This window comes from Tasmannia lanceolata, unplaced genomic scaffold (genome assembly GCF_043159265.1).
Source record: "Tasmannia lanceolata isolate RefF3 unplaced genomic scaffold, GAP_Taslan_0.1 ptg000012l, whole genome shotgun sequence".
In the NCBI taxonomy this organism is placed as follows: domain Eukaryota; kingdom Viridiplantae; phylum Streptophyta; class Magnoliopsida; order Canellales; family Winteraceae; genus Tasmannia; species Tasmannia lanceolata.
In genome coordinates, this window is record NW_027518689.1 from 32311876 (window position 1) to 32337514 (window position 25639).

Sequence of the window (25639 nt, forward strand, 5' to 3'; positions counted from 1 at the left end):
TACCAAACACTAGTTGGACTCTTCGAACTACAATTTTGAGTCTTGGAACCACTATGTAACCTCTCGAAACCACTAAATTATGGTTCCAAGGCCTACGTAATAGTTCCAATATGTTCCAAACACTAATGATACACTCATGATCCCTTTCACAACCAATAAAGTATTATTACAATGTACCAACCACTTGGGAACCATCATTTATAGTCATGAAACCACTATTTAACCTCCGAGGAACCACTAAATTGTGGTTCCGAAGCCTACGTAATGGTTCCAATATGTTCCAAACACTAATGATACACTCATGATCCCTTTCACAACCAATAAAGTAGTATTACAATGTACCAACCACTTGGGAAGCATCATTTACAGTCATGAAACCACTATTTAACCTCCGAGGAACCACTAAATTGTGGTTCCGAAGCCTGACTAATAGTTCCAAGAGTCCAAGTATACATACGATGTCCAATCAGGCTTCTCTCTATACACACACAGAGAGAGAGGATAGAGAGAGAGAGAGAGAGAGAGAGGTCAAGATAAACATAGTAATATCCAAACAAAGAGGCTGGTAGACCATGAAAACATGAAAACAACGCACAAATAACATGAAAAACATGAAAACCCAAGAAATCATGAAAACATGAAAAGAATATGTAAACCCTATTCAAGTAGAGGAGAATGGCCATACTTGGAGCTATGTTTATCAACCAAGAATAAACAAGTAATGGTGTTTTTTTCCCAAAAGACTATGGTTGTTATTCACGTTGGATGCGCTACCAAGGTATCCAACAATGGTATTTTTCACGTTGGAAGTTGGTTGGGGAAGAACAAAGAAAAAGAGAAGGTGGTAGGTCAAATAGCTTAGGGAAACGAGCTTATAAAGTTGGTGGGAAAAACCAAGGGGTATATTTGTCCTAAAGGCCTATTTTCGTACCCTGACAGCCCCTTTTTATAATTTTGAAATGACTACCCTTTTTTTACAATATAATGAAAACGTTGCATTTTTCTAACAATTTGTCCTTATATTAATAAGGTATTTAAAAATTAAAAGAAACTTCATATTTATAAGGTTGTAACTTGTAAGTAACCTAGGGGTCATGTCAACAGACAAGGAGTGGCTATAAAAGTTTCCATATTTTATTTCAAACATCATATCTTCAACCCTTTTTTAACAAACATAAAGAAACATCACATTCTTCAACTAATTTTACTAATTTTACAAAGATGAAGAAATGATATTTCCACTCCTTTTCTACTTTCTCCTCGGAACAATGGCCGCTCTCAAGGGATTCTTCATCACAATCGTAAAGGCCGGTTTCTCAGTCAAATCAACCTCTTCTCCTTCCTTTGCCTTCCACTCAAACTCCCTCACCAAATTCACGATAAAGTATTCAAGATGAAGCATGGCAAGACCCATCCCGGGGCAAATCCTCCTCCCAGCCCCAAAAGGCATCATTTTTATCTCCCTACTCCCTGTAATATCCACCTCTTCTCCTTCCAAAAACCTCTCGGGCTTGAACTCCATCGGATCCTTCCACACCTCCCCATCCCACCCCATCTCTGCCACCGTGAAATTAACAGTAGCTTTCTTCGGTATAACATACCCATTTATAGATATCTCTTCTGAGACTGCGTGCGGCAACACGAAGTGCCCTGGCGGGTGCCGCCGGAGGCCTTCGATGACCACCGCCTTCAAATACTTCATCATTAACAAATCCTCTTCTTTAATTGTGTCTCCTTCCTTCACAACCCCTTTTATTTCTTCAAACAGTTTGGCTTGTATCTCCTGATTCTTCACCTGTTGAAATATAAATAATTAAATACCACAAACCCTTAACAGCTTAAGCTTTAAGCTTTTGGAGTAATTGGTTCAGTGTTCGTCTATCCGAGTTAGGGATGGTTAGGTATGGCCTATTGTTTCCATGTAAAAAAACATCTCCCTCTTTATCAAATAAACTGGGAAAAAAATTATTGTAGATACTTAGCTGATGCATAGGGTTCAAAACCCAGTAACTCTTTGATATTAAAAATCCACGGGGGCAGCATTGAGATAGAGTGAGAGAGTGAGAGAGTGAGAAGTAGCGCTTTACCGCCCTTTCCCCCTCTCCCAACATTCACCACTTGAGCCCTCATTTCACATTGAATTTTTTTATTTTTATTTTTTCATCATAAACCAGTGTCTCCAAGTGGAGAGGGAGGGGTAGGCTAAAAATCAGATACTAGTGTAGCCTCAAATCACAAATCATGAAGCAAGAAAACTGAAATCAAAACAGGATCGACTTTTCCCTATTTTGGTTAAAGAAAACTATACTCAAAACCCTTCTCCTGATTTTTTTTGCCATTTCCCACCTCATCTTAATCGTGCCCCTAAATGATTAAATAACACAACTCTAATTAAGCTTTTGGAGTAATGGGTTGTTTCACACTACCAGATTGGCCATAATCCACTCTAACGCAGTCGACGTTGTATCAGTCCCCGCATTTAGAAACTCCGAACAGAGGGTTACGATCTCTTCCTCCTTGAGCTTTCTTCCCCCATCGTCCGGGAGCTCCAGCTCCAGAAGAGAATCAACATACGAGAAGCAGAAAAAGTCACCCTCTTTGTCATCGTCCAGCTTTTGTTTCTTTTGATTTTCTCTACGCGCTCTTATCAGAGGAATGAGTTGTTCTTCCTGATTCCTACGGATTTCTAGAAGCTCATTCCACCTCTTCCGGAATAGGAATTTCCCCAACTTAGGAAAGAAAACCAACACATTAAATCTACGAAAACGTAAGAGGAATCTCTGTTGCCCTTCTTTGATTTTCCTCACCACATCTTCATCTAGTTTCTGCCCAAAGCACATCAATAAGAGCAAACAGAACATCGCGTATTGGAAACCCTCAAGAACAGAGATCGTTCCATCACCTGATTCCGATTCCGATTCCGATCTGAACTTTTGGATTAACAGTCCGAGGACCCATTCCCGGCCGGTAGAATAAGATTTAACGCGATTAGGGTTGAGAATTTCGGAGATGAGATTGCGGCGGAGGAGGCGCCAGAGAGGGCCGTAGTGGGAGGAATTGATGTTGTGTTGATTGGTGGAGGTGATCCGGCCGACGACATTCGCCGGAGGGCGGTCGGCGAAAGTTGCGCCGTGTTGGATTAGGGTTTGATGGGCGAGGGAGCGGTCGAAGATGAAGATGGAGGGCCGAGATCCGATGTAGAGGGTTATGATGGGACCGTATTTTTTACGGAGTTGACGGAGAACAGGTTCGAGGTCTAATAGGGATTTGGGGAGCCATAGAAGGTTGCCTAAGAAGGGGAGTGTGGGTGGGCCAGGTGGGAGTTTTTTGTTTCTTGGGGTTAGGGTGGGGATGAGAAATTTGAGGAGAATGCAGAAAGAGAGGGAGAGGATGAGGAGGAACCAAATCTCCATGGCAGAGAAAGAGAAGTTGTAAGTTGTAACAGAGAGGGGAGACGCGTAGCTCAGTGGATCAAGTGTGTCCTTATTTATAGGCGTTTCATGTATAGAGTCAAGCTGAGTTCACCATATCCGATCCAAACCATCTATTTGATGGGCCATAGTAAAATCATTTCAATGGAATTATCACAGCACTCCACTCTATAGAGGTTTCTATGAAGTCTCTCTTTAGATCGGAGGGCTAGGATCATCCTATGGAAATGAGTTATTGGGGCGCGGCCTATTTACCTTCTGGCCTAACAAATGAACGGTTTGGATCATCCTATGGTGTGCCTTGATTAAAGATTTCAAAATATTAATTGTTGGGCCCACCAATTGAAAGACCGGTTTGGAGTTGTTGTTCTGACTGTAGCGAATATCACTGCCCAAGATAAAATGTTGTTTTGATAATTCTCACCCCTCTAAGCTTCAAAAAGCGCTGAAGTCTGCCACACAATTCACGTCAATTGTGGAGCGAATTATCCTACAAGCGGTTTGAATTTATCATCTAACTGAACAAAGTAAGCTTGTCATTTGTTATTTAAACAGATGTCAAAAGGTTATTACAAATCCAATCAGATCGTGCACAAATTAAACGGAAAAGTAAAATAAATAAATCAAGCCACGAGATGGACACCGAGATTTTACGTGGTTCGGCCAAGCCTACTCCACGGACGAGAAACATGAGACGATCTTCCACTATGAAAAAAACAAAATATAAGGATTATAATGGATCAAGCACAAACCCACAACCCTTTCCTTGCTTCTCGAACCCAAGATCGTACACAAAAGAAACCCAAGAAAACCCAAGAAGAAAACTAAGAAAAACCCTTTTCTTCCTTCTTATCTCTCTTTTTTCTCTTTCTCCCTTAGGGTAGCCGTCACACCCAGGCCTCCTGCTCTTCCTCTCTTGCCGTCCTTTCCTCAAGGCACTGTTTCTTTTTTGGTATTTGGGTTATCCCTAAAACCTAACAAGGCAGCTTTCCTTTTTGCCTCTTGCCTTCCCACCCAAGCAACTGACCGTGATTGGGAAGTAAGGCAACTTTCCCAACACAATGTGTGCAAGCCTTAGAAGCTATTAAAAATGAAGAGACAAGCTGAATTTGGGCAAGTATCAAAATATGGTAATGACAACATCCAAGAGGAAAAAGTTACTAGAAATTTTTTTTCCGCTAAAACCAATTAAGAATATACCTTTGGGTGGATGTACACCCAAATTTGCCAATTTTTTTTTCTTTTTTTCTTTTTTTCTTTTTTTTTGTCAAATAAGACAAAATTCATAAATGCCAAAAATAAACCAGACAAAATATAAGAGTCGAGTTGGTTGCACGCAATTAAAGGGGAGTTACAGGAGACAAGCCGAGTAGAGTCTCCTAGTGGAGAGGTGGTAAGTAATGTTTGCTTCTCAACTTAAGTAGTTTCCTGTTGAGAAGTGTCATTACCAAAAACAAGGAGGGGTATCATTATCAGTAGAGAGAGAAGAGAGAAAGGGAAAAATCGTAAATCATAAAGCTGCAACAGCAAGAATTAAGAAACTTCATCTCATCAAAATCTGACCATGGGTTTCTACATGTTTTACATGAAAAGAAGTTCAATTTTATTTTTTTGGCCGTTTAGATGTCAATATTTTAAAATCTTGAATTTTCTCATAATCTTGGATGGGAGACAAGAAATCATTTTCTGATTTCTCACCCCTCTTTTCGTCAAGCCGAGAGAAAGAGTAGGAGATCATCCCGTGTTCTAAAGAACAAACTTGCTTGATGGCATCAATTATAAATCCCGGTTCCTAAAACAGGAACAACAATTTATTGAAGGAAAATGACAAGGAAAATGACATCGCACCCTCTTTTGTGCATCTTTCCTGAAAATGAATGCATTTACATCACTTGTTTCACTTCAGGGACAAGCAAAAGTGGGGTGGAATGCTAGAAATGGGGGTGAAAATATAATATCTCTGTCAAGATTAGGGCTGCAACTCGAGCCGGGTTTTACCCGACCCGCATCGACCCGACCCGAAAATAGCCTGGGTTGGGTTCAGGTTTCATGGGTTTCGGGTCGAGCCGGGTTGAGCATTCAAAAGCCCGCAAGAATCTCGGGTCGAGCCGGGTTTGAAGGGGCCCGACCCGACCCGAGTTACATAAGTTATAGTATGTACATTTTTTTGTATTGTTAGTTAAAAGTTAAAAGTGAAAACCACGCACCCACTATTATTGTGTGTGAGTGTAATTTATGCTTCTATGAGTTGAGTTGATTCAAGTGTTTGATTCAACATTATTGTAATTACAACATTGTTTGATTACAGCATTGTTTGATTCAAGTGTAATGTGAGTGTAATTACATCATTGTTTGATCAAGTGTATTGTGAGTGTAATTTCTACTTCTATGAGTTGAGTTGCCTTGCCAAACAAGAATTTTCCTTAAAAAATTGCGTCAACGTGAAAAAACCCGAACCGACCCGACCCGAGATTTATCATGGGTAGGGCCGGGTTTGGGAATCATGAGTTTTCCGAAAAAAAACCCGACCCGACCCGAGATATTTCTCGGGTAGGGTTGGGTTCTCCAAAACCCGACCCGAGATATTTCTCGGGTAGGGTTGGGTTCTCCAAAACCCGACCCGAGTTGCAGCCCTAGTCAAGATTGTCTAATAAGCCAATTTTTGAACTGTAGCATATTCAGTACCATGGTTTTAAATTTCGGTCGGGGCCGAAACGAAATAGCACCGAAACCGAAATTCCCGAAATGTACCAAATTTCAGTCGAAATTTCAGAAATTCTGATAAAATAATATTATTTTAATCCTTAAACAAATTTCAACCGAAATTACTGAAATTTTGGTAATTTCTGCCAAAAATCGACTTAAAAAACGACATTTTGAGAGTTTTTACCAGATTTCGGCTGAAATTTCGTGATTACGGCCAAAATTTCGGTTTCGGTGAGGACCAAAATTTCATCCAAAACCGAAATTTAAAACCTTGTCCAGGACATGCCATAATTTAAGCATTGTTAATCTCTCCCCATTCAGAACAGACATATCAATTGTTTCCTTTGCAAGGCAATCAAACTATCAAAGATCTTACCAGCTATCATTTGAATGGGGAGTCAAGACTAGTTTACCACAGATATGGAAACTGGCAAATAATTCAGACAAATTTGTAATTTCCTTTGGCCAAACTTCCATGTTTGCATCACCATCTACAACATGAAGGGAAAGGTCGAGGATGGTGCTCAACTGATGGAACGAAAAATGAGGTGTTCTAGTATTCTTTCAATGCTCCTTTGTTATGAATTTTGGTATCAAACAATCAACAGCCATAAGTTAGGCCAAGCTAGCAACAATGGAGAACACATTGTTCCCTGTAAGATGGATTACCTTCATGCCTATGAAAGTGTACATAACCCTGTGAATTATTGGAGTTTCCGCAAGTCCAACAATGGAAAAATAAGAAATAATGCATAAAGAAATAGCATTAACGATGAAATTAGGTCAACATCTCTATTGAAGCGGGCAAAATACAAAATTTTCTGGGAAGAAACCCTACATGTTCCCCGTCCGACTGAACATAAATGCTATTGCTGCACACAATTTCCTCCACTTCGATGGAATGCACACTGCAGCAGAAACTGCTTCATGTAAATAAGACGTACTTCCAAATCAAATACCAGAACCATATAGCTAGAATTAATTGTGTGAAGGCAAGTTCAGAAAATAGGCAAAAGAACACAAGCCTTGAAATAAATACCCAGTTCCGATCAGCATATATAAATGTACTCATTTTTGGCTTAGGACAAATAGAAGCACACAGATTAACAGAGATGGCCACAACAGCCTATATAGGAAAAGAAACATAAAAGACAACAAAGTTAAAAAGGGATTAAAAAAAGGAAATTGTATTGTGAATTACCACCCCCTAGCTAGCGAATCTACCTCCCCCGCTAGCCTTTCCAAGGACAAGTTGAAATGACAGTATCTAACATTATGTATAAATACTTATATGAATTACATGTGAAATCTGGTATGTACTAAATTATCAGACATGCGCGATAGTGCATGTCAATGTTTTTAAACCATCATGGATGGTTGTCTTGCTTGTGTGATCGTGTCTAGGTGTATATTTGTACTTATTCTAGCATTTCCTGAAGTTTTGTCTTTAAATACGATCACCTATACATGTCTCCATATGTTTCCGTGATTTTACAGGATTTCAATCGAAATTCCCAACTGATACCGAAACGTTTCCATTTCCATGGTGACTGAAACTGAAATTTAAAGCCTTTTATCGCAACTGTCATCATCAACAGGTGTCACATGTTTTGCAGGGGTGAGCAGTCCATCCATCATCTTCTAATTCATTGCAAGGTCACATTTGAGACTCTAACCTATGTATAACCTTCTAATTCATTGCAATGTCACAATTGAGACTTGCACCGATGTTCATCCATCATCTTTTGATAGCTTGTAGAGCTCCTCCGTTTATTGAGCCACAATCTTTGCTCCCTGGGTGAGCCTCTGACGCCACACATATAATATCTGTTTGTAGTTAAACGGCAGGAATTCTTCTCCCATTAACCTCTTCATCTCTTCCAAAGTAATAACTGCAATTGCAGTTGTACCTTTTGCATCTTGACAAATTGCCACCACATCGTTGTTTGGCCTCTAAGTCTTATGATGAGCCTCTGACGCCACGCATATAATATCTGCTTGTAGTTAAACGGCAGGAATTCTTCTCCCATTAACCTCTTCATCTCTTCCAAAGTAATAACTGCAATTTGCAGTTGTACCTTTTGCATCTTGACAAATTGCCACCACATCGTTGTTTGGCCTCTAAGTCTCAAGGCCACTAGGGATACCCTTTTGTGCATATGCACCTCTTTTTTTTTCTTTTTCTTTTTTTGAATGGTTGTGCATAGGCACCTCCTTTTAATCAAGAATCTCTTCAATGGCTGTCACCCAATCCAAGTACTCGTCTGCTTCCAATCTGCCTGAAAACTCTGGAATTTCAATATTGATGCCCGCTTCGCATCTATCATTTCTTCTAAAAACAGATTGAGGGCTGAAATTATGGTCGAGGGGGTTGCCTATTATATGGTACATGTTGCATGGGATTTACTACTTCATCTAATGGTGACAGGTTAATCTCTAAATGTTCAAACACTCTAGAGCATGTGTTAATTCTTCATTACACAATAATTGTGTAATTGCAGTCCCAAACTGTGCTAGTTGTTCCTTCATCTCTCTTGTATCCCTGTTATGTCTCTCTCCTTGCTGCTGGACTAACTCTCCAAGTTGCCAAAAAAATGTCATCATGTCATCGATTCAATTCCCCTTGTTGCTGAATAAAGTGTCTAATAACAGCAGGAGTTGTATTTTCTGGACCTTCCTCACTAACCTCAGGACTAGTGGAGCTTCTAGGAGCCATGCAGTGCTCTCTAATCTAATCAAGATATCTTGGTGTACACCAAAATCAGTCACAACGAATCTGATGAAAGCCCTATCTAACAACATTATTTTTTTTTGAAAACATCAACTTTTATTCCAATAAAGGTGATCATACAAATAAAGGAGAGGGGGACTAGTTGTCCCCACCCTTAGATCTACAGATCGGAAAAGCCCAGAAATGTACAGGCATACAAGCACTAAAAGCAAAGCAGGCTCAGCTAAGTTCTCCATTTCTCTTTCGAAGACAATATGCGTGACAGACGCTCGAGCACCTTCTTTAGCTAACCCATCCGCCATGGAGTTGGCTGACCGCCTCATGTGTCTAATAGATGAATGGAGGAAACGCACCAGGTCCCAGATTTCATCAAGAATATGGTGAAGACGCCACAGACCCAGGCACCGGTTCAAAGCCCAAGAGATGACATTAGCAGAATCCCCTTCCACCACCAAGGGACCTAAGTTATGATTAACTAACCATCAAAGACCGAATAAAAGAGCACGCGCTTCTGCCTCATTAGTAATACAGATACCAAACGTAGGGGTCCAAGTCTCGAACCACCAAAAAAAGACCCTTTTCAAAATTTTCAGTTGCTTCGTGCCTTCTTGTAATAGAATCAGAGTATCATCCGCAAATTGAAGGTGGGAAATAGCAGGAGAACCCCGGCTATGTCGAAGGCCAACAAACTAACCCATAGATTCAGCCTTGGACAAAAGCAAGCTTAGGGCTTCAGTCACCATAATGAATAAAGCAACAGAGGGTCCCCTTGTTGCAAACCCCTGGAACTGGAGAAGTACCCTTCTGCTACACCATTGACAAGAATGGAAAAAGAAGCAGTAGAGATGCATGCCATGATCCACCCGCACCATTTCCCCCCAAAACCCATATGGTCCGTGATATATTCAAGAACAGACCAATCCACATGATCTTATGCCTTCTCTAAAGCAACCCGCGCAATGATACCGCGATCACCCATGTGTTTCACATAAGAAGAGTCTCATTGGCAATGAGTATACCATCAAGGATCTACCGACACGAGACGAAAGCACCCTGGTATTTCGATATAATCCCCACCATTACTGTGCTCAGCCTAATAGCCAGGGTTTTTGCAATGAGTTTAATATAAACTGTGAGTGAGACTAATTGGTCGGAAATCCTTTAGCTGCACCGCACCTTCAATTTTAGGGATGAGTGTGATGAAAGTCGAATTTGCAGCCCTATTGATGATCCCTCTTTGATGGAATTCATTAAAAATGGCCATGATGTCGTCCTTAATGATCTCCCAATACTTATGATATAACGCCATTGGAAAACCGTCAGGGCCCGGAGCTTTGTCTTTCTTGAGTGAGGCCAAAGCATTTTCAATTTCGTCCATAGTGAATTCCCTCTCGAGCCATAACATCTTTTCAGAAGATATTCTTTTGAAATGCAACCTCGATAATTTCGGCCACTAATTATATTGCTTTGAATATTTTCCTGTAGAAGTCAATGATCTAGTTTCTAATTTGCACCTTGTCCTCCACTGGATTTCCTCCAATCAGTAGGCAATTTATAGCATTTATACGTCGACGGGAAGAGGCCATTGCATGGAAAAACTTTGTGTTGCAATCACCTTCCTTGAGCCATATGGCCCGAGATTTCTGCCGCCAAGTAATCTCTTCCCGGCAAATGATCTCATCGTATTCCACTTAAGATCACATCTCAATTGTATCATGTCCTCCTCCAGTGGCCCATCGGCTTCCAAGGTTTCCAGATGATGCAGGGTACCCTCAACTTCCACTTTCCTTTGCGCCCTAGCCACAAGGGCATGTTTAGACCAGTCTTTGATCTTCAGCTTTAGAGATTTCAGTTTCTGGCAGAAAACAAAACCCCTCCATCCATGCTGTGCAACTGCATTCCACCATAATGGAATGCTCGAATTCAAATCAGCCTCTTCGCATAGAGCCATATCCAATTTAAACGGTCGAGGACCAACAGAATTTTCAGATAAGATCAAGACAATTGGGCTGTGATCAGAATTATCTTTGGCAGTGCTCTTTGACATATGGACGGGAACAACGATTACAATCGTAGGATAGTACCTTTCGCTTAATGAAATCCAATAACCGAAGATCGCTCTTTCAAACCCCAAATCTTCAATCTCCAAGTTCGAAAATTTTGCATACAAGAAAGAAAAATGCAGAAAAAAAATGAATCTAAAGATAGTCTATCTCTCCAAAACAGTTTGTCCCCTTTAAATACAGACTTTACACACACTCCTTAACAAAACCCTATAAACCTACAAACAAAAGGACCTGCCTTTCTCCCAAAATCCCACGACTTTTATTCTCCCTTTTCATCCACAAAATCTCCTAAAAAATAAATAGATTTTAGTCTATTCCAACCTCTCAACTTCCTACCCTTTTTAACCTTACGACTAACTAAAGTAGGCCCCACCTTTTAACTTAAGTGACTTATAATCAAAGGCAGGGCCCATTAACTTAAAACAAACCCAATGGACCTTATCACACCTAAATTAAAAGAAAATTTAAACAAAACAATGACTGGGCCCTCTATTTAAATAAACCTTCAAATAAAACATCACCTATGGATAAAACACATGGAGCCCATTTTCGTGGGATTGAAGCCTCTCTTCCCTTTCATTGTTTGCACCTCCTTTGTTTTCATGCCTTGCTCTTCCCTTGGATCTTGCACTTCTTCGCTACTTCTTCTAGCATATCTTTTACAACTTTAGGATGCTCCATTCTCTACACATATTGTTCTATATCCTCTTCAACCTCAATGCGAGGTTGCACTTCATCACCCTCCCAAAGGAAGGATAGCCCAGTGAATTTTTTCTAACAAATTTTAACAAACCTCTCTTGCACATTATAACTCCGACTCCTTTTCTTTAGCCATTCAAATGACATCAAAATATCCTTCTTACACACCATGGCCCATTCCACCTATTAAAGTTTGTCTACTACAACGCAGACTTCCTCTCAGTAGCGTATCATTCGGGCCATAAATTCCAAAAATTATCCACCCAAATCCATCTGAAATAGAATTACATTTTATCAGAAGAGTACGCACTCCTCAAGCTTAAAGTATGTCCTAACAGAGGGGTCACGCTTAGAATGACCATCCATCTCAGTTTAGGCAGCAAGGACAGTATCCATGGAAATAGCCATGGTAAACGTTTGTCAGTACAAAACCCAACAAGTTACATTAACCCTTTGAGACTGTCACGGAGAATGTCTAGGATAAAATTTGATGTTCAGCTACCCTCGGATGATATTTAGTCTGATTACTGGTAGTTGAATCCTTGGAAGCTGTAGAAAATCAGTTCATGACAAAAGGTTATAGCAACTTTTGACAACTTGTAGTGGGGTGACAGTTAATAAATGTCTGAATCTTCATTACCGTTGAATCAAGGGTTGTCATGTTTTTCCTTATATTTTCATATTTTCACGAAACAAGTAATTACCATCCAATAACAGGAAAAGCATATCAGAACTGCCAAGTAGTAGAAAACATACTATAGAACAAGAATAAATGCTCATCTCTAAAGCCAAAAAAAATTACCTTCTTGAATACACATTTTTCTCTGATAGATGTGTCCCTCTGTACAGCTTGTGCAGCTTAAAAACAAAATCATACCATCTAAAGTTCTGAAGAATCACGACCTGACACATACAGTACAAATACAAAATTCAAATCAAATATAAAAGCATTGCAGCGTCACATAAACAATTGGTACAGCCACTGAAAAAGTGATACCAAATTAGACCACCTCAAAGTTCCCATCATAAGGGTCAGCCGTTGGAGTAATCTTCATGCCACCACCAAAGAATTTGGCATTTCCTATGCAAAGGGCTGTAACATCGTGAAGTATTTCCCACTCTCCCCCATTGACCTAGAGTATATCACATTGTAAAGTGTATACATCAAAATCTTATAGCCAAGGGATGTAACTATAATGTAAGCAAAATTCATGTGCAAACCCAGTTTGAACACAGTCAAAAGCAGGGTCTTCATCTTAATACAGAAAAGTCCATGGGACATATTTTTGCACCCTGAGCATCTGTTTTAAGTAGTGTATCTAATTTCAATGACCTTCTCAAGAATCAAAATAGCTATTTCTATAGATTTTACAAGATTTCGTCATTGCAAGTCTCAAAAGGTAGCCCTAAGTTCAGTGACAAAATTGTGATGACTTTCAGTTAATTATTGAAATTAATTTTCAGAGGATTTTAGGATGTGCCTTTCTGCACAAGTCTTGAGAAGAAGTGTTGGATTTATCTTCTTTCTATTTCAGATTTAACATCCTAATTAGGTTCAGGAAAGTTTAGAAAGTAAATGTAAGGAGAATGGGAGTTTTGGAAATTTTCAACTAGATGAAAAATTGCTGATTATGTTTCTGGGAAACATGTCAAAATTTCTAATTGTATGTAGGAAAAATGGGAATTATAATTTTTTAGGTTGATATTGGGGCTGAAATTAATCCTAAACTAATGATTAGTATTATACTAGGATTTGGGGAGGTTAATATACGTAGTTTTGATCTTAGTTGTAAGATTCGCAGTTCAGTTTGGCTCAGGTTTGGGTCGAGTTTTGTAATTCATGGGGTCTGTAGTGAGCCCTGTTTCATTTACTTGCCATCAGTTGGTTACAATGAGTATATGTAATATGATGCTAATGTTTACAAAAACTTAAGACAAAATTTTAAATTTTGGTTGCGATGAAGTTAGTAAAGATGCTTTTAAATTATGTGAAAGTATTGGCTTCATAACTTTTTATCTCTAGTTTTAATATCCACTTTTCATAGCACATTAATATATGGAAATAAGAACAAATTTAGAAAACAAAAATTCATTGGAAGAGAGAAATGACTTGTTCACAATATACTGCAGACTAATTCGATTCACATTGTTCGAACCATGTTAGACAATTTAGCAACTACAGTTTTGACTATTTTGGGCTGATTAACGAATAATAATGGTCTGATTTAGTACACTGATTGCATCAAAATACAGCTAACCTTGATCTTAAGATCCTGATTACTGTGTCCAATAAAAGCTCTCAAAGCACCAATAACATAACATAGGTTTCCAAATCTTTTGTATCTAGAAGCGTAATAGCCTGCCTTTGCGCTCCTGCAGGCTTCCACAGTATATAACAGTGAGTAGTTCCTAAGCAACATATGGTGTTTGATCAAGCTCAATTGTAAAATCTCTTGATAAATAGGATCCTTACAAATGAATATCAGCAACATTTATAAAGTAATGAGGTTGACCACTTCCTCCACCAATAACGCCAACATCTACTTTACACTTGTCACCTGCTTAACACCTTCATGTTATATGTTACAAAAGCTAAACAAAACACATATCAAGTATAGAAAGCTACAGATAATATTTAGCCAAGAATCGAAGCAGAGTTCTCTATATCTAAATGAAGAACCTTTAACAAAACGTTCAATGGCTTCATGAGGATCATTTTTCCTGGAAAAACAGACCAAACAGGATAATTTCATTCACTGAACAAGGGTAAGAAACTAATAATTCAAACCCCACAACAAATGAAGCCAGATGAGAATAGAAACAACCAACCAGCCCAATGTTCTGGCAAAATCAGATCCAGTCCCAAGCGGAATTAGCTGTGAAGAAGGGGCATTATAATCACATTTTGAGAATCAACATCAAGTAGTGTAAGATCAAGTAGTGTACACATCACACTAGAGTATTACTTGGATACTGTATGCAACAGACTATGAAAGAAATCATGACACCAGTAGAAATATAGTAATCTAACAGAACTTGTACCCACTTACACCAAGTGAGGTTGTATGTGCAGCCTTCTGTTCACGAGCAGTGACAGGTTTTCCAGACCAAAAAAAGCCATTTACTACCTGCAAATTACAAGCACCCAATAAGGTTCCACATATTGACTTCTGTATCTCGTCAGCTTGAAAATCACAAAGTGACCTTTCGGTGACAAAGTGACCTTTGTGTGGGTCAAGATCAACTAAATATATTAGCTGGTAGCAGAGATTTATTTGACAAATCCATGTTTCTAAAATTAACTAGTAGTGGCTAGCAGAGCCCTCTCTCTCAAGTGAGCTGAGAATACTTCCACTTTCCAAATTCAGACCAAAATTCTCTGGAATCGTTTCTTGTAATTTCATTCAAATCCTGATAAGTGAACAACCCAACCCTATCTTCAACATTTTGTAATACTAAGGAACACCCACCAAGTCCTTATGAAAATATTAGGTCATATGGATCTGGCTGTTTCCCATATTCCAAGTGTTCTTTGAGAATGAAGACTTAGACAAGTGTTCTTTGAGAATGAAGACTTAGATAAGTGTTCTTTCCAGGGATCAGCAACATTGAAATTATATAGGTGATCGTCGTTGAATAATAAGAGAGGAGTTCTGCTCTCAGTTTAGCACATATTCGGTCATCAAATGATGGAATTCCTGGAATTACAAGACCTCGAACTGGAATTTCTCAACCAATTATATTTTGGGGCGATGTTTTAGGGTCGAGAGAGAGAGGGAGGGGTGGAAGTAGGCTATATTTTGGGGCGATGTTTTAGGGTCGAGCAGAGTCTCGTCCTGGCCAGAGAGAGTGATTTTGAGGGTAGAGAGAGAGAGAGAGAGTAGAGAGACGACACGTTTAGGGGGATGCAGGAAGAGAGACATGTTGCCTGTGAAGAGGATACGTGGAGTCTTGTGAGGATACGTGGAAGACCGAGGGAATTTCGCTGGAGTATAAAAAAATCGGAAAAACTGAAGATGGGGCACAGAAGGAATATTTCTATTTCATGCGGATAGAATTTAATACGAACGAAAAAGTTTCACCCAAAAATCTGAATTCTTGATAACTATTTAATATTTTCCCGAAATTTCAGCCGAAATTACTGAAATTTCAAATTTTTAGGCTGAAATTTCGTTTGAAATAAAGTCGGAGAAAGAATAGCCGTCGAATAGATTTCGTCAAATTTCGACCGAAATTTTGGTTTCGGTGAGACCGAAACGCATTACAAAACCGAAATTTGAAACCTTGCCTGAACTGATCAGGTTCAAAACGAGAATTCTTGTTGCAATTTCCAGCACTCTATGATCTCAACCCGACCTGACCCGAGGAACCCTTTTTTCCATCCCGAACCCGAACTGACCCGAGTTCAACCCAACCCAACCCGAGATTTTAAGCTTTCTAAAAAAAATGATAAAAAAAATGCCAAGTTTCACCGGGGTCAGGTTGCCCAAGCCCTCAACTCGAACCCACCCGAACTCAACCCGGGTTGGGAAAACTCAACCCGAACCCAAAGGATACCCAACATGACCCGACATTTGAACTCAACGGGTTCGGGTTGAACCCAACCCGAGTTGCACCATAGATCCTACACTCTAAGAAAGAATATTGCTTTTTTACAATTGAATTCTAGATCCAGGAAGAGTTTAGTATCAAATGGCCGAACTACTCAAAGAATTTCCTTGAAGAAATGAAAGATCAGAGAAAAACGTAATTAGCAAATCTCTATGGAAAAATTTGGTTTTAGAACATTCATTGTCCACAGATCCATCCAGATACAAGGGTAAAACTCTCCTTCATATACAAACTTCAAGGATTTCATTTCAAGGCATTGTCAGTTAACAATGGCAACCAGATCTGCGCATAAATCTCACATAAATTTTTTTGAATGGCAACAGATCAAACCAAGATAGATCTGAGCTGAATAATTATGTATCCTTATAGGTAACAATCAAACCAATTACAGGGAGAAATGAAGATGAATCAGAAAGTTTACTTACAACAGAGCAGAGAATCGAATTTGGATGCAGAAAAATAGAAGAACTTGTCAGCTTCATTAACACTCTTACACGAACAGTCCAGTCATGGAAATCTGCTTCAAATCCTTGAAATTTCTTGCAAAACTCAATGATCTTTCTAGGCAAAGAGATGCCTGGAGGTTACACAAGCAGCTCCTTGATTTACAAGGAGGAAATTCAATGAATGGAAGAGAAAACTGTAACAATGGTCCCTAAATCCTCCCAAATGAAATTTGTACGAAAATTTCTCCTGCTTGCCAATAGTTCCTTCCAAACCTAGATCTCAGATCTAGTTACAACACTCAAAATCCAATTCAAAAACTAAAACTCAAAGAAGAGGAAAAGGGGCCTTTTATAGGCAGCATACTTACGCAAATGAATAAAAGGGACATAAAACACTGTCTAGACTACCCTACAAGATTAGCAAAGGAAAAGCAAGTAATACTATGCTAATGAGCACTAAAGGCTGATGTATAGAATGATAAGGGGATGATCCTGCATCAGATAAGTACACAGAAGTTGGGGTTTGCAAGTAGTTCTCTTATGCACACGTTATATGATAATCAAGTTGCCATCCATACTGTATCCAATGTTGTCTTTCACAAGAGAACAAAACACGTTGAGGTGAACTATCACTTTGTTCGTGAGAAAGTGGAGGCAAAATAGATTACTACTCCGTATATCTCTGCATGGCTGATCAGCTAGAAGAAGTGTTTATCAAAGCATTACAAATAAGCCAGCACGAGACGATCACTAGCAAGCTGAAAACTATAGACATCCATTCACCCGGTTGAGGGGGGGAGTGTTGTATTAAGTTAGGGTTATTTTTGCAATTTGTGGTGAAAGTTATTTCATTAATGACACTATTTATTTTTATTTTTTTTGAAATGATTTCATAAATGACACTATTGTAAATAGTGAACATAGTGAATATAAGAGTCTTCTCCTTATCTCTTCTTCTTTTCCTTTTCTTCTTTCTTCTTTATTACAACACTGCTTAGGTAACTCATGTCTTAAGCCATAACAGATTCTTTTATAGCAATTAAGGAGGCTAAGGTATTCACATTAACTACCTCATGGCACATTTACACAAAGGGGCACCCTCAATGTTATTAGACGAGTCAGAATGAAGACTTTTCCTTTACAGGAGGTAGGAAATATACGATGAGGCTTTCAATATCCTCGATCATGGGGCCTCTTTCTTTTGCTATGGATATCAATAGAAAAGCTAAATTGAAAAGATAGTCAAGAGAGGCTTTCTTTGCGAGATCCCCATGTTTGAAAACCATATTAATTGCTCATATCTTTTTTTTAGCCGTAAAGGAAAATTTAATTGAATACTCTTTCACCAACTTGTCCAACTATACTCACACCCTCTCATATCGATGTCCATTACTCTTTTCAACGTGGAAAATCTGGACTTTGCATCCATTAATTTTCCAGTGACCTACTGTACACTTTTAACAGAGGAAATAAACTATACAATTGTTTCACAAGATCTTCACATAAGTAAACAGTGATTGCAATTTTAGTGAACAGAACAATTAGCATCCAATAAAAAAGCAATGCTAGACTTAATGAAGAAGTGAAAGTAGATTCACACCTCATGAAGAGTACCATCACCTCCAACTGCTATTACAGCATCAGCCCCCTCCCTTATGGCCTAAATAATTGATCAATATTCAGCTGATATTAAACCATCTTACCTAACCATGGTAACAAAAAAAGGAAACATAGCAAAACAGACTCGAGTATCATACTTTCAAGGAAAATGTATACCTCCCTTGTTATGTCAATAGCATGAGAAGGACCTGAAGTCAAAGATTCACATATCTGGTACAGTATCAACAAGTACTTTAGAATCACACAAAATGTCAGACCCCTATACAAATGCATAATAAGTTCCATGAGACTGACTAAACAGAAATATGAAATATACTGGAGCTGTCAAGCAGTTAATACTTGGAAACTCATTAAGGTTTATCTGCAATACTATACCTCTCAACGGCTCGACCTTTCATGTCTTCACTCAAATTATCTAATTTTTTAAAGAAAATTAGCTCTAAGGTTTTAGAACAGGTTCTGAGAAATCAAGGATGTTGATACATACAAAAACATAGCATTAGAAATTAAAGATGTTGATGCATTGCAAAAAAACATAGAATTAAACAAACAGATCCAATATGTCACAAAGGACCAGAACATTTTGTGGCAGATAATTTAGACTGCTGAGAGAACCCCCCCCCCCCCCCCCCCCCGGCGCCCGCCCGCCCTACGCATGTGCTCCCCTTATAACGTGATTTGACGTGAAAAATGAGCACTTATAAGTGTTCCCCTTATAACGCTTTTTTACATCAAATCACATTATAAGGGGGGCGCATGCGTAATGCAGAGGGGGGTGAAAATATCATCGCCCTTATTCAATTTCAATTGATGAATATTACAGAAACACCACAGACAAGTGAAAATAGATAAAAGGATTAATCTACCCCAATTATAGTAGAAATAAACTTTAATTCTACTCCCAAGCTGAAGCATAAATATTTCATATGAACAGCTTGGAACAGATCTTCTGGAACTGGTCACAACCAAGAGCCTAGGCAAAAATGTCGGCTAACTTACCTTTGGACTTCACATATGGTGTAGACATCTGTTTAATATAGACATTTTCTCTAATAAAACGACAATCTACATTGATATGTCTAATCCTCTCAAGCAATATGGAATTGCTTGCTACATGAGTGGTTATTTGGTTGTCAAGATACACCTCCATTGGCTCCTCGACCTGAAAAACCATCTAGAGCATCAGAGTTTTCAGCCACATCAACTCACAAGTACTATGAGACACTTCCCTGTATTCTACCTCTACATTGGACATGGCAACAACACACTGCTCTTTGCCTTTCTAAGTCACCAAGTTAGCTTCAATCCAAAAAGGTATAATACACGGTAATTGACCTTCTATCAGAAGAAGATCCTGCCAATCATCATTAACATAACTCTCAAAATCCAAGTAATTGTTGGGCTAAAATATAATTCTTTTACTTTTAGCACATGAAAGATACTGTAAGCTGAGACAAATTGTTTGCCAGTGGAGAACTCTTGGGGAGTGCATGAACTTCTTACCACACCAAAACTCAAATGTTTGAGTGCATTTTTAATCTCAACCCAAGCTTTCTCTTTGGCTCTCACAAGCTCACCTTTTTGCCTGCCCAATCACACCTCATTTCTTTTCTCAACAAGATTTGGCATCCACAATTTGCTTTTTTACTTTGAGGGATGATAAATTCGTCCCTTACTTTTCCCTCTCCGACCCCTATGAATTGATAGGGGTTGCAAGCAGTTAACACCCCCACACACCCCCCCCCCCCCGCCAAAAAAAAAAAAAAACTCCTAATTTATTCTATTATTTCTTTTCACGTTTGTCTTCAATCACCCTTTTTTTTTTTCTTTTGCTTTTCTTTTCTTGCTTTTCCAAACATTGAATTTAGGTTGTTGGTTTTCTTGCATCTGCAATATATTTGTCTTTTTGGAGCTTCTTTTGGGCCGTTGTAAAAAAAAATAAGGTCCAAAGAAATTTTATTTTTTTTGAGAAGGTAACTATTTCATTTCATCTGTAAAAATTTACAAAATGACACACGGGACAAGCTGTCCCTGTGACTGTACAAAAAAAGCAAGACTATAATCTTATGTAATCCCCGTGATATCGTTAAAAGATATTTCCGTGTCTGATCGGATTGCACCCGCCTTTGCTAAGACGTCCGCCATTGAATTTGTTGTTCGTCTCCTATGCGTTAATGATGGGCGGATATCTCGAACAAGGTCCAAAGAAATTTTGAAAGGATTTCGTTTATATTTCTTCCATTCTCGCAATGCATTTTATCGGGTTAGAAATAACAACCTCTGAGACACCAGGTCTTTCATTGGAATTCAATGTTAGCTTCCTCATCATGGTCTAAAATGATTGAATCAAAAAAAATCTCAGAAAAAATGGCAAAAAACATTAAATTTGTAGATGCGTCTAACATAGTGAAGAATTTTGATGCTTTATTTTCCATTTTTGATTCCATAGTTACAGAAGTAGGTCCGGAGAACATTGATACAGTCACGTTTAGATGAAATCATAATTGCACTACTTTCATATAGGGTTTGATCTCATCAACGAAGATTAATTGATTCTTTGTGTCTCTTTCATTAACACTAACAAACCCTTTTATTCAAATGCAAATCCAATGAGGCAAACATCAAGGTTTTTTGGGTGCCCATTTAGGGTTGGGGATTTCCGAGCTGGAGGATTAGGTCAAAATATTGGATTGAAAAATAGGTTCTTTCCCCAATACATAAGGCCTTCCTCTACGAATCGGAAGACCAACAAAAAGTCAATGAGAACCCATGATTAAATTTATATGGAAAGGAGACTCTTCTCGTGGAAAAAATGACTGCTTTCTACTTGGGAAATAGCTCTGGAAATATAGCGAGGATAGAGATCTCCTATGGAGAAAGGTAGTTAATATCAAATATGGCTCTGGCCCCAGAAAGTGGACCCCTGTAGATGAATATAGAACTCAAATGACTACAGTTTGACGAGACACCATGAAATTCGTGACTCTTTCAAAAAGGGATATGCTTCAAACTAGGCGATGAGGAGACGAATAGGTTCTGGTTGGATAACTGGTGTGCAGACATATAACATTAAAAGATGATTTTGCTGCAATATTTAATGCAGCATCTCACAAAGGCGTTTCTGTGGCTGAATCTTTTCACAGAGTAAACGATTTAGTAGATTGGGATTTCAGATTCAGGAGAAATTTCTTTGAGTGGGAATTGGAAGTCATCACATCTTTCTATCTAGAATCAATTCAACCAACATCAAAAGGAGGGGAAAGGACAAAAAATTTGAAAATGGAGTTCGATGGGCAATCATTCAAAAAAAATGGACTCCGATGGGCAATCATTCAAAAAAAAAAAAAAAAAAGGGGGACTCCGATGGGCATTTCAACGTCAAATGACTCAAATCTTTCTATGAACAGTTAGTCCCAATGCATAATTCCTCTCCAACCCGCTTAGTTTAAAAAAGTAAATCCCCTCTGAGGATTAACAGTTTTTACTGGTCGACTTGTCATGACAAAACCCTCATTGCGGATCACTTCGCAATAGATGGAAGATTATAGTTAACCATTGTGTTCTACGTATTGTTGATGCCAAGTCCATTGATCATCTTCTTCATTGCCAATTTACTCATGATTTGTGGTACATTGTCTTTGGTCTCTTTGGAGTTTGTTGGGTTCTCCAAGACATCGTTGATTACATTGAGTTGTGAAGTTTCGCCCCGTAGCCCTCAAGAGGTAGGACTATGTGGACCCTATTCTGACCGCCATGATGTGGCTCGTATGGAAGGCAAGAAATATGAGAGCTTTTAAAGGTGCATCCAAAGGTGTGCTAAGTATACATAGTTAAATCTTCTTGGAAGTTGTTCTGCGGACTTCGGTCCTCTCTATGTTTAGTTGAATTTCGGTAGCATCCTTTCAATTGAATTGGGAGCATTCACTGAAAGGGCCCTGAACCCGAATGGACACCTCAACTCCTGAGAGGTTGAAGCGTAACTCTGATGGTTCGAGTTTTGGTGGCCCAAGGGGCATTAGGGAACTACTGAGAAATGCAGACAAAGAGGTTGTGGGCTTTCTCGGGCCCAATTGATTAAAAGGATGTTGTCGAGATAGAGGTCAAGGTGTTTCTTAATGGAATTTCATTCGCTACTTGGGATCAGATTCAGCATACAATCATTGGGGGAGATTCCCTCAATGTGGTAAGATGTGTGACAGAAAGGATTTGCTATGTGTGACAGAAAGGATTTGCTTCCTATTGCATTGTGCGAATGTCAGAGAAGAGATTCAAGATTCTCTAGAGGACTTGATACAGAGATACGAAATGCCCGGCAATCGACTAACACGAAGGTAGACTATTTAGCGTGATCAAGAGTTGGTAGAGAGGAACTTATGCAATCAGATCACCTACCAACTCAAGAGTTTATAGTTTGGTGGTTGATTCACTTTTAGTGTGCATATCCGTTTTCTTTTATTTTTCCTCTTGTCCTTTCATTTTCAACATTTTTCTCTATTCATTTGTACTAAACCATTAGACCATCTCAGTCTTAGGATTTTGCTTCTCTTCGCTTAATAAATTATTCGCCATTCAAAAAAAAAAAAAAAACATAAACGGTTGACATGAGATCTTTTCAATTGATTATTTAATTCCCCTTTTTTTTAATATTAACCACAATCAATTTTTGAATATTTGATTATTTAACTCCCTTATTTATGTAGTCAGTGTGTTTTAATTTATTTGACCACTATATGCTGGCCCAACAGTTGTTTTCCCAAGCATAGATATTTTCAAATGTATTATAAAGTCAGATAATTATTTTGAAAAAATTATCAAAGGCTTTTATTGATCAAACTGAATAATATTGAATTGGAATATCTGGTTTGGGTCTGGAAGTAATTTATTGACCGATAGGATTAAAGGAAACAGGGAAGAGACATAAGATCATAGTCACAAATATTTGTCTCGGGAATTTCTCAGGGTGTATCTTGGCATATTTTAAATTTTTTTGTTAATTTTGGGTTTATACAGGGAAAAACTAGGAAAATAAAATATTAAAAGTTTCCTGACGGACGGCAGATATAGCAGTCCGCCCGGCCACCCGGGCAAATCTCAATCCTCTCACTACTTTCATCATTCTCTATGCAAGTCTATCTCGACCAATTCCGTAGAGAGTCATCAGCTTCTCTGCTTGTATTCTCTCCTACTGCAATCTCTTTGTTCTCGCCACAGGCATCACTGGCTTCCCCGGTACTCATGTCTCCGTCACCCTACCTCCTGCAATGTGTGTTTCCCATCATAGTCGAATCCTCAATGCCTTATCACGACATATAACCCTCTCCATATTTGATATTTCCACTCTCTTTTTTTCATGTCATGTCCAAATATTTCAATGTTTGGTACTATCGTCGATATTTATCATCGTCGTCCTAGAATGTTGCTTTTTCTCATCTTCCTTCTTTCTATTCAAAACATATCCTTCTTTTTTGATATATTTCAGTTGATGTATCTTATTGAGGTGCGTGCCTGAAATATTAACTCCTTTTAGTTTAGGTGCTTCAATTCTTTTGAAGTGCGTGCCTGAAAGAGAATTTCAAATCCCATGGGGATTGGTATTCAAAAATGGCCCATGATGTCTGCCCATTGAGGCTTACTTTTGCCCATCGAGGCCCTTTCTCGCCAATTATGGCTTTGGTCCATAGTGACTCATTTTTAGAGGGATCAGTATCCAAAACAGATATATTAAGACTCACCCATCGAGGCTAGAGTCCCATCAAACTAATTGAAGCTCTATGCGGCTCATCTTTCATGCGACACATTCTTCAGCAACAAGTGGCAATCAACATCTTCAGCAGATATCAGACATCAATATTTAGTACATTGGGATTTTATTTTTATTTTTTTGAGAAATTTTATTGTAATATCAAAAGTATGTCGATTTTCCAATCCAAATACGTTTAAGGAGGCATGTTAGAATATGTGAGATTTCACCATTGGATCGGGTAGAAAAAAAACCGTTGGATCATCCTAGTGGTAGATTAGGCAAGTAGATTAAATGAGGTAACTAGCTAGATTAGGCAGCTAGATGCAATTAGTAATTAGGTTAGATTAGAATATTATATATATTCTTATCTCAATTCATATTTATCATAACAACTTTCTATGCTTCTTATCATATATCTGCTCTATAGTCTATAGATAAGCCCTGATTGATTCACTTTATAATTCATCCAAGATTAATAGAAAATCTATGATTTTATCATTCTTGAACCAAACTTGCAGGCGTTTTTTCACAATCCCATGACATTAAAAAATAACAAAATAATAGAAAAGGGGAGGGGAAATGGGGGGAACTTACATTGCATTCCCTGCCAAGACGCGCCTTCAGATATGGCAGCAATTTCTTCCATTCCTTCCCAGTCCGACCATTCGCACCTAAATCATAACAATATATAAACCTCCAAAACCAAAATCACTTGGAAAAAAAAATAAAAAAACTCAAAAATAAAAAAAAAATAAAATAAAAACGTACCTTTTGGATTGACAACGAACACAAAATCACCTCTGCGAGGAGAGTCTCTGTCTCTAGTACGATCGGCATAGAGATCTAGGGCAGCAGATTTCTCTGCCCTAAGAAAAGCAGTCCTCGGCATTACCGAAGCTATTCCATAAACCATCTATTCAACTCTTTTTATGTTCTTCCTCTAATAATCTAAGAAAAGGGATCCCTTAGATTTCCTTCAAATCTAAAACTACACAGAGATGAGAAGAGCATATAAAAGGCATGAGTTGGGGTTTCTCCTTCATCATTATCTCCGACACCAACTCTTCGATAAGTTTGAAAACTGTGCTCAGCTCTGCTGCCTATTTCTTTATTATTTTTTCTCCTCTGCTTGACCAACTAGGTATCTTTTAATACGTTACGGAATAAAAAGACAATGTGGGGCCACCGTACATGTGATGAGTTGGTGTTGTAATCGTGACCGCTGATCTTGTGGGGTCACAATAGGACTGTATGGAAATGTGTGCTGATCTTGTGTCCTGCGAATATCATCGGTTGAATTTTTAGGAAAGTGGCTAGAATTCTCATGGGGTTTTTGGACTGATCTTTTTGAAGCGGGACCACTTGTTACAAAAGGGAAAACACTAGACGGAGCTGGCCCGGGGAAGAAAAGGTGTCTGAATATATCACTTTCCTACAGTTTAATAGACTAGTAAAACTGCAAGTGCATCGACTGTCCTTTAGTATTTAAAGGGCTTGTTAGAGCTTTTTGGGAACTGTAATAACCTTTTGACAGCCATTTAAATAGTAAATACTAAAAGAGAACAAGCTTTCGCGGAATATCAAAA

The 25639-nt window shown here is 38.6% G+C and overlaps 2 protein-coding genes across 2 annotated transcripts; both read right to left on the minus strand.

Moving 5' to 3' along the window:
* Window positions 1–1112: 1112 nt before the first annotated feature.
* On the minus strand, window positions 1113–3475 carry LOC143887869 (cytochrome P450 89A2-like). The gene is made up of 2 exons (XM_077392105.1): window positions 2427–3475; window positions 1113–1795 (listed from the first exon to the last, which is right to left on the minus strand). The coding sequence occupies exons 1-2, from the start codon at window positions 3411–3413 to the stop codon at window positions 1250–1252; spliced, it is 1533 nt and encodes a 510-aa protein (XP_077248220.1). The 5' UTR covers window positions 3414–3475; the 3' UTR covers window positions 1113–1249.
* A 3288-nt stretch (window positions 3476–6763) lies between these two features.
* On the minus strand, window positions 6764–25188 carry LCBK2 (Diacylglycerol kinase family protein). The gene is made up of 12 exons (XM_077392106.1): window positions 24822–25188; window positions 24648–24724; window positions 18467–18520; window positions 18291–18350; window positions 14684–14761; window positions 14463–14509; window positions 14314–14354; window positions 14107–14191; window positions 13892–14006; window positions 12644–12766; window positions 12436–12536; window positions 6764–7045 (listed from the first exon to the last, which is right to left on the minus strand). Exons 1-12 carry the CDS (start codon window positions 24964–24966, stop codon window positions 6916–6918), a joined length of 1056 nt encoding a protein of 351 aa, XP_077248221.1. The 5' UTR covers window positions 24967–25188; the 3' UTR covers window positions 6764–6915.
* Window positions 25189–25639: the final 451 nt, after the last annotated feature.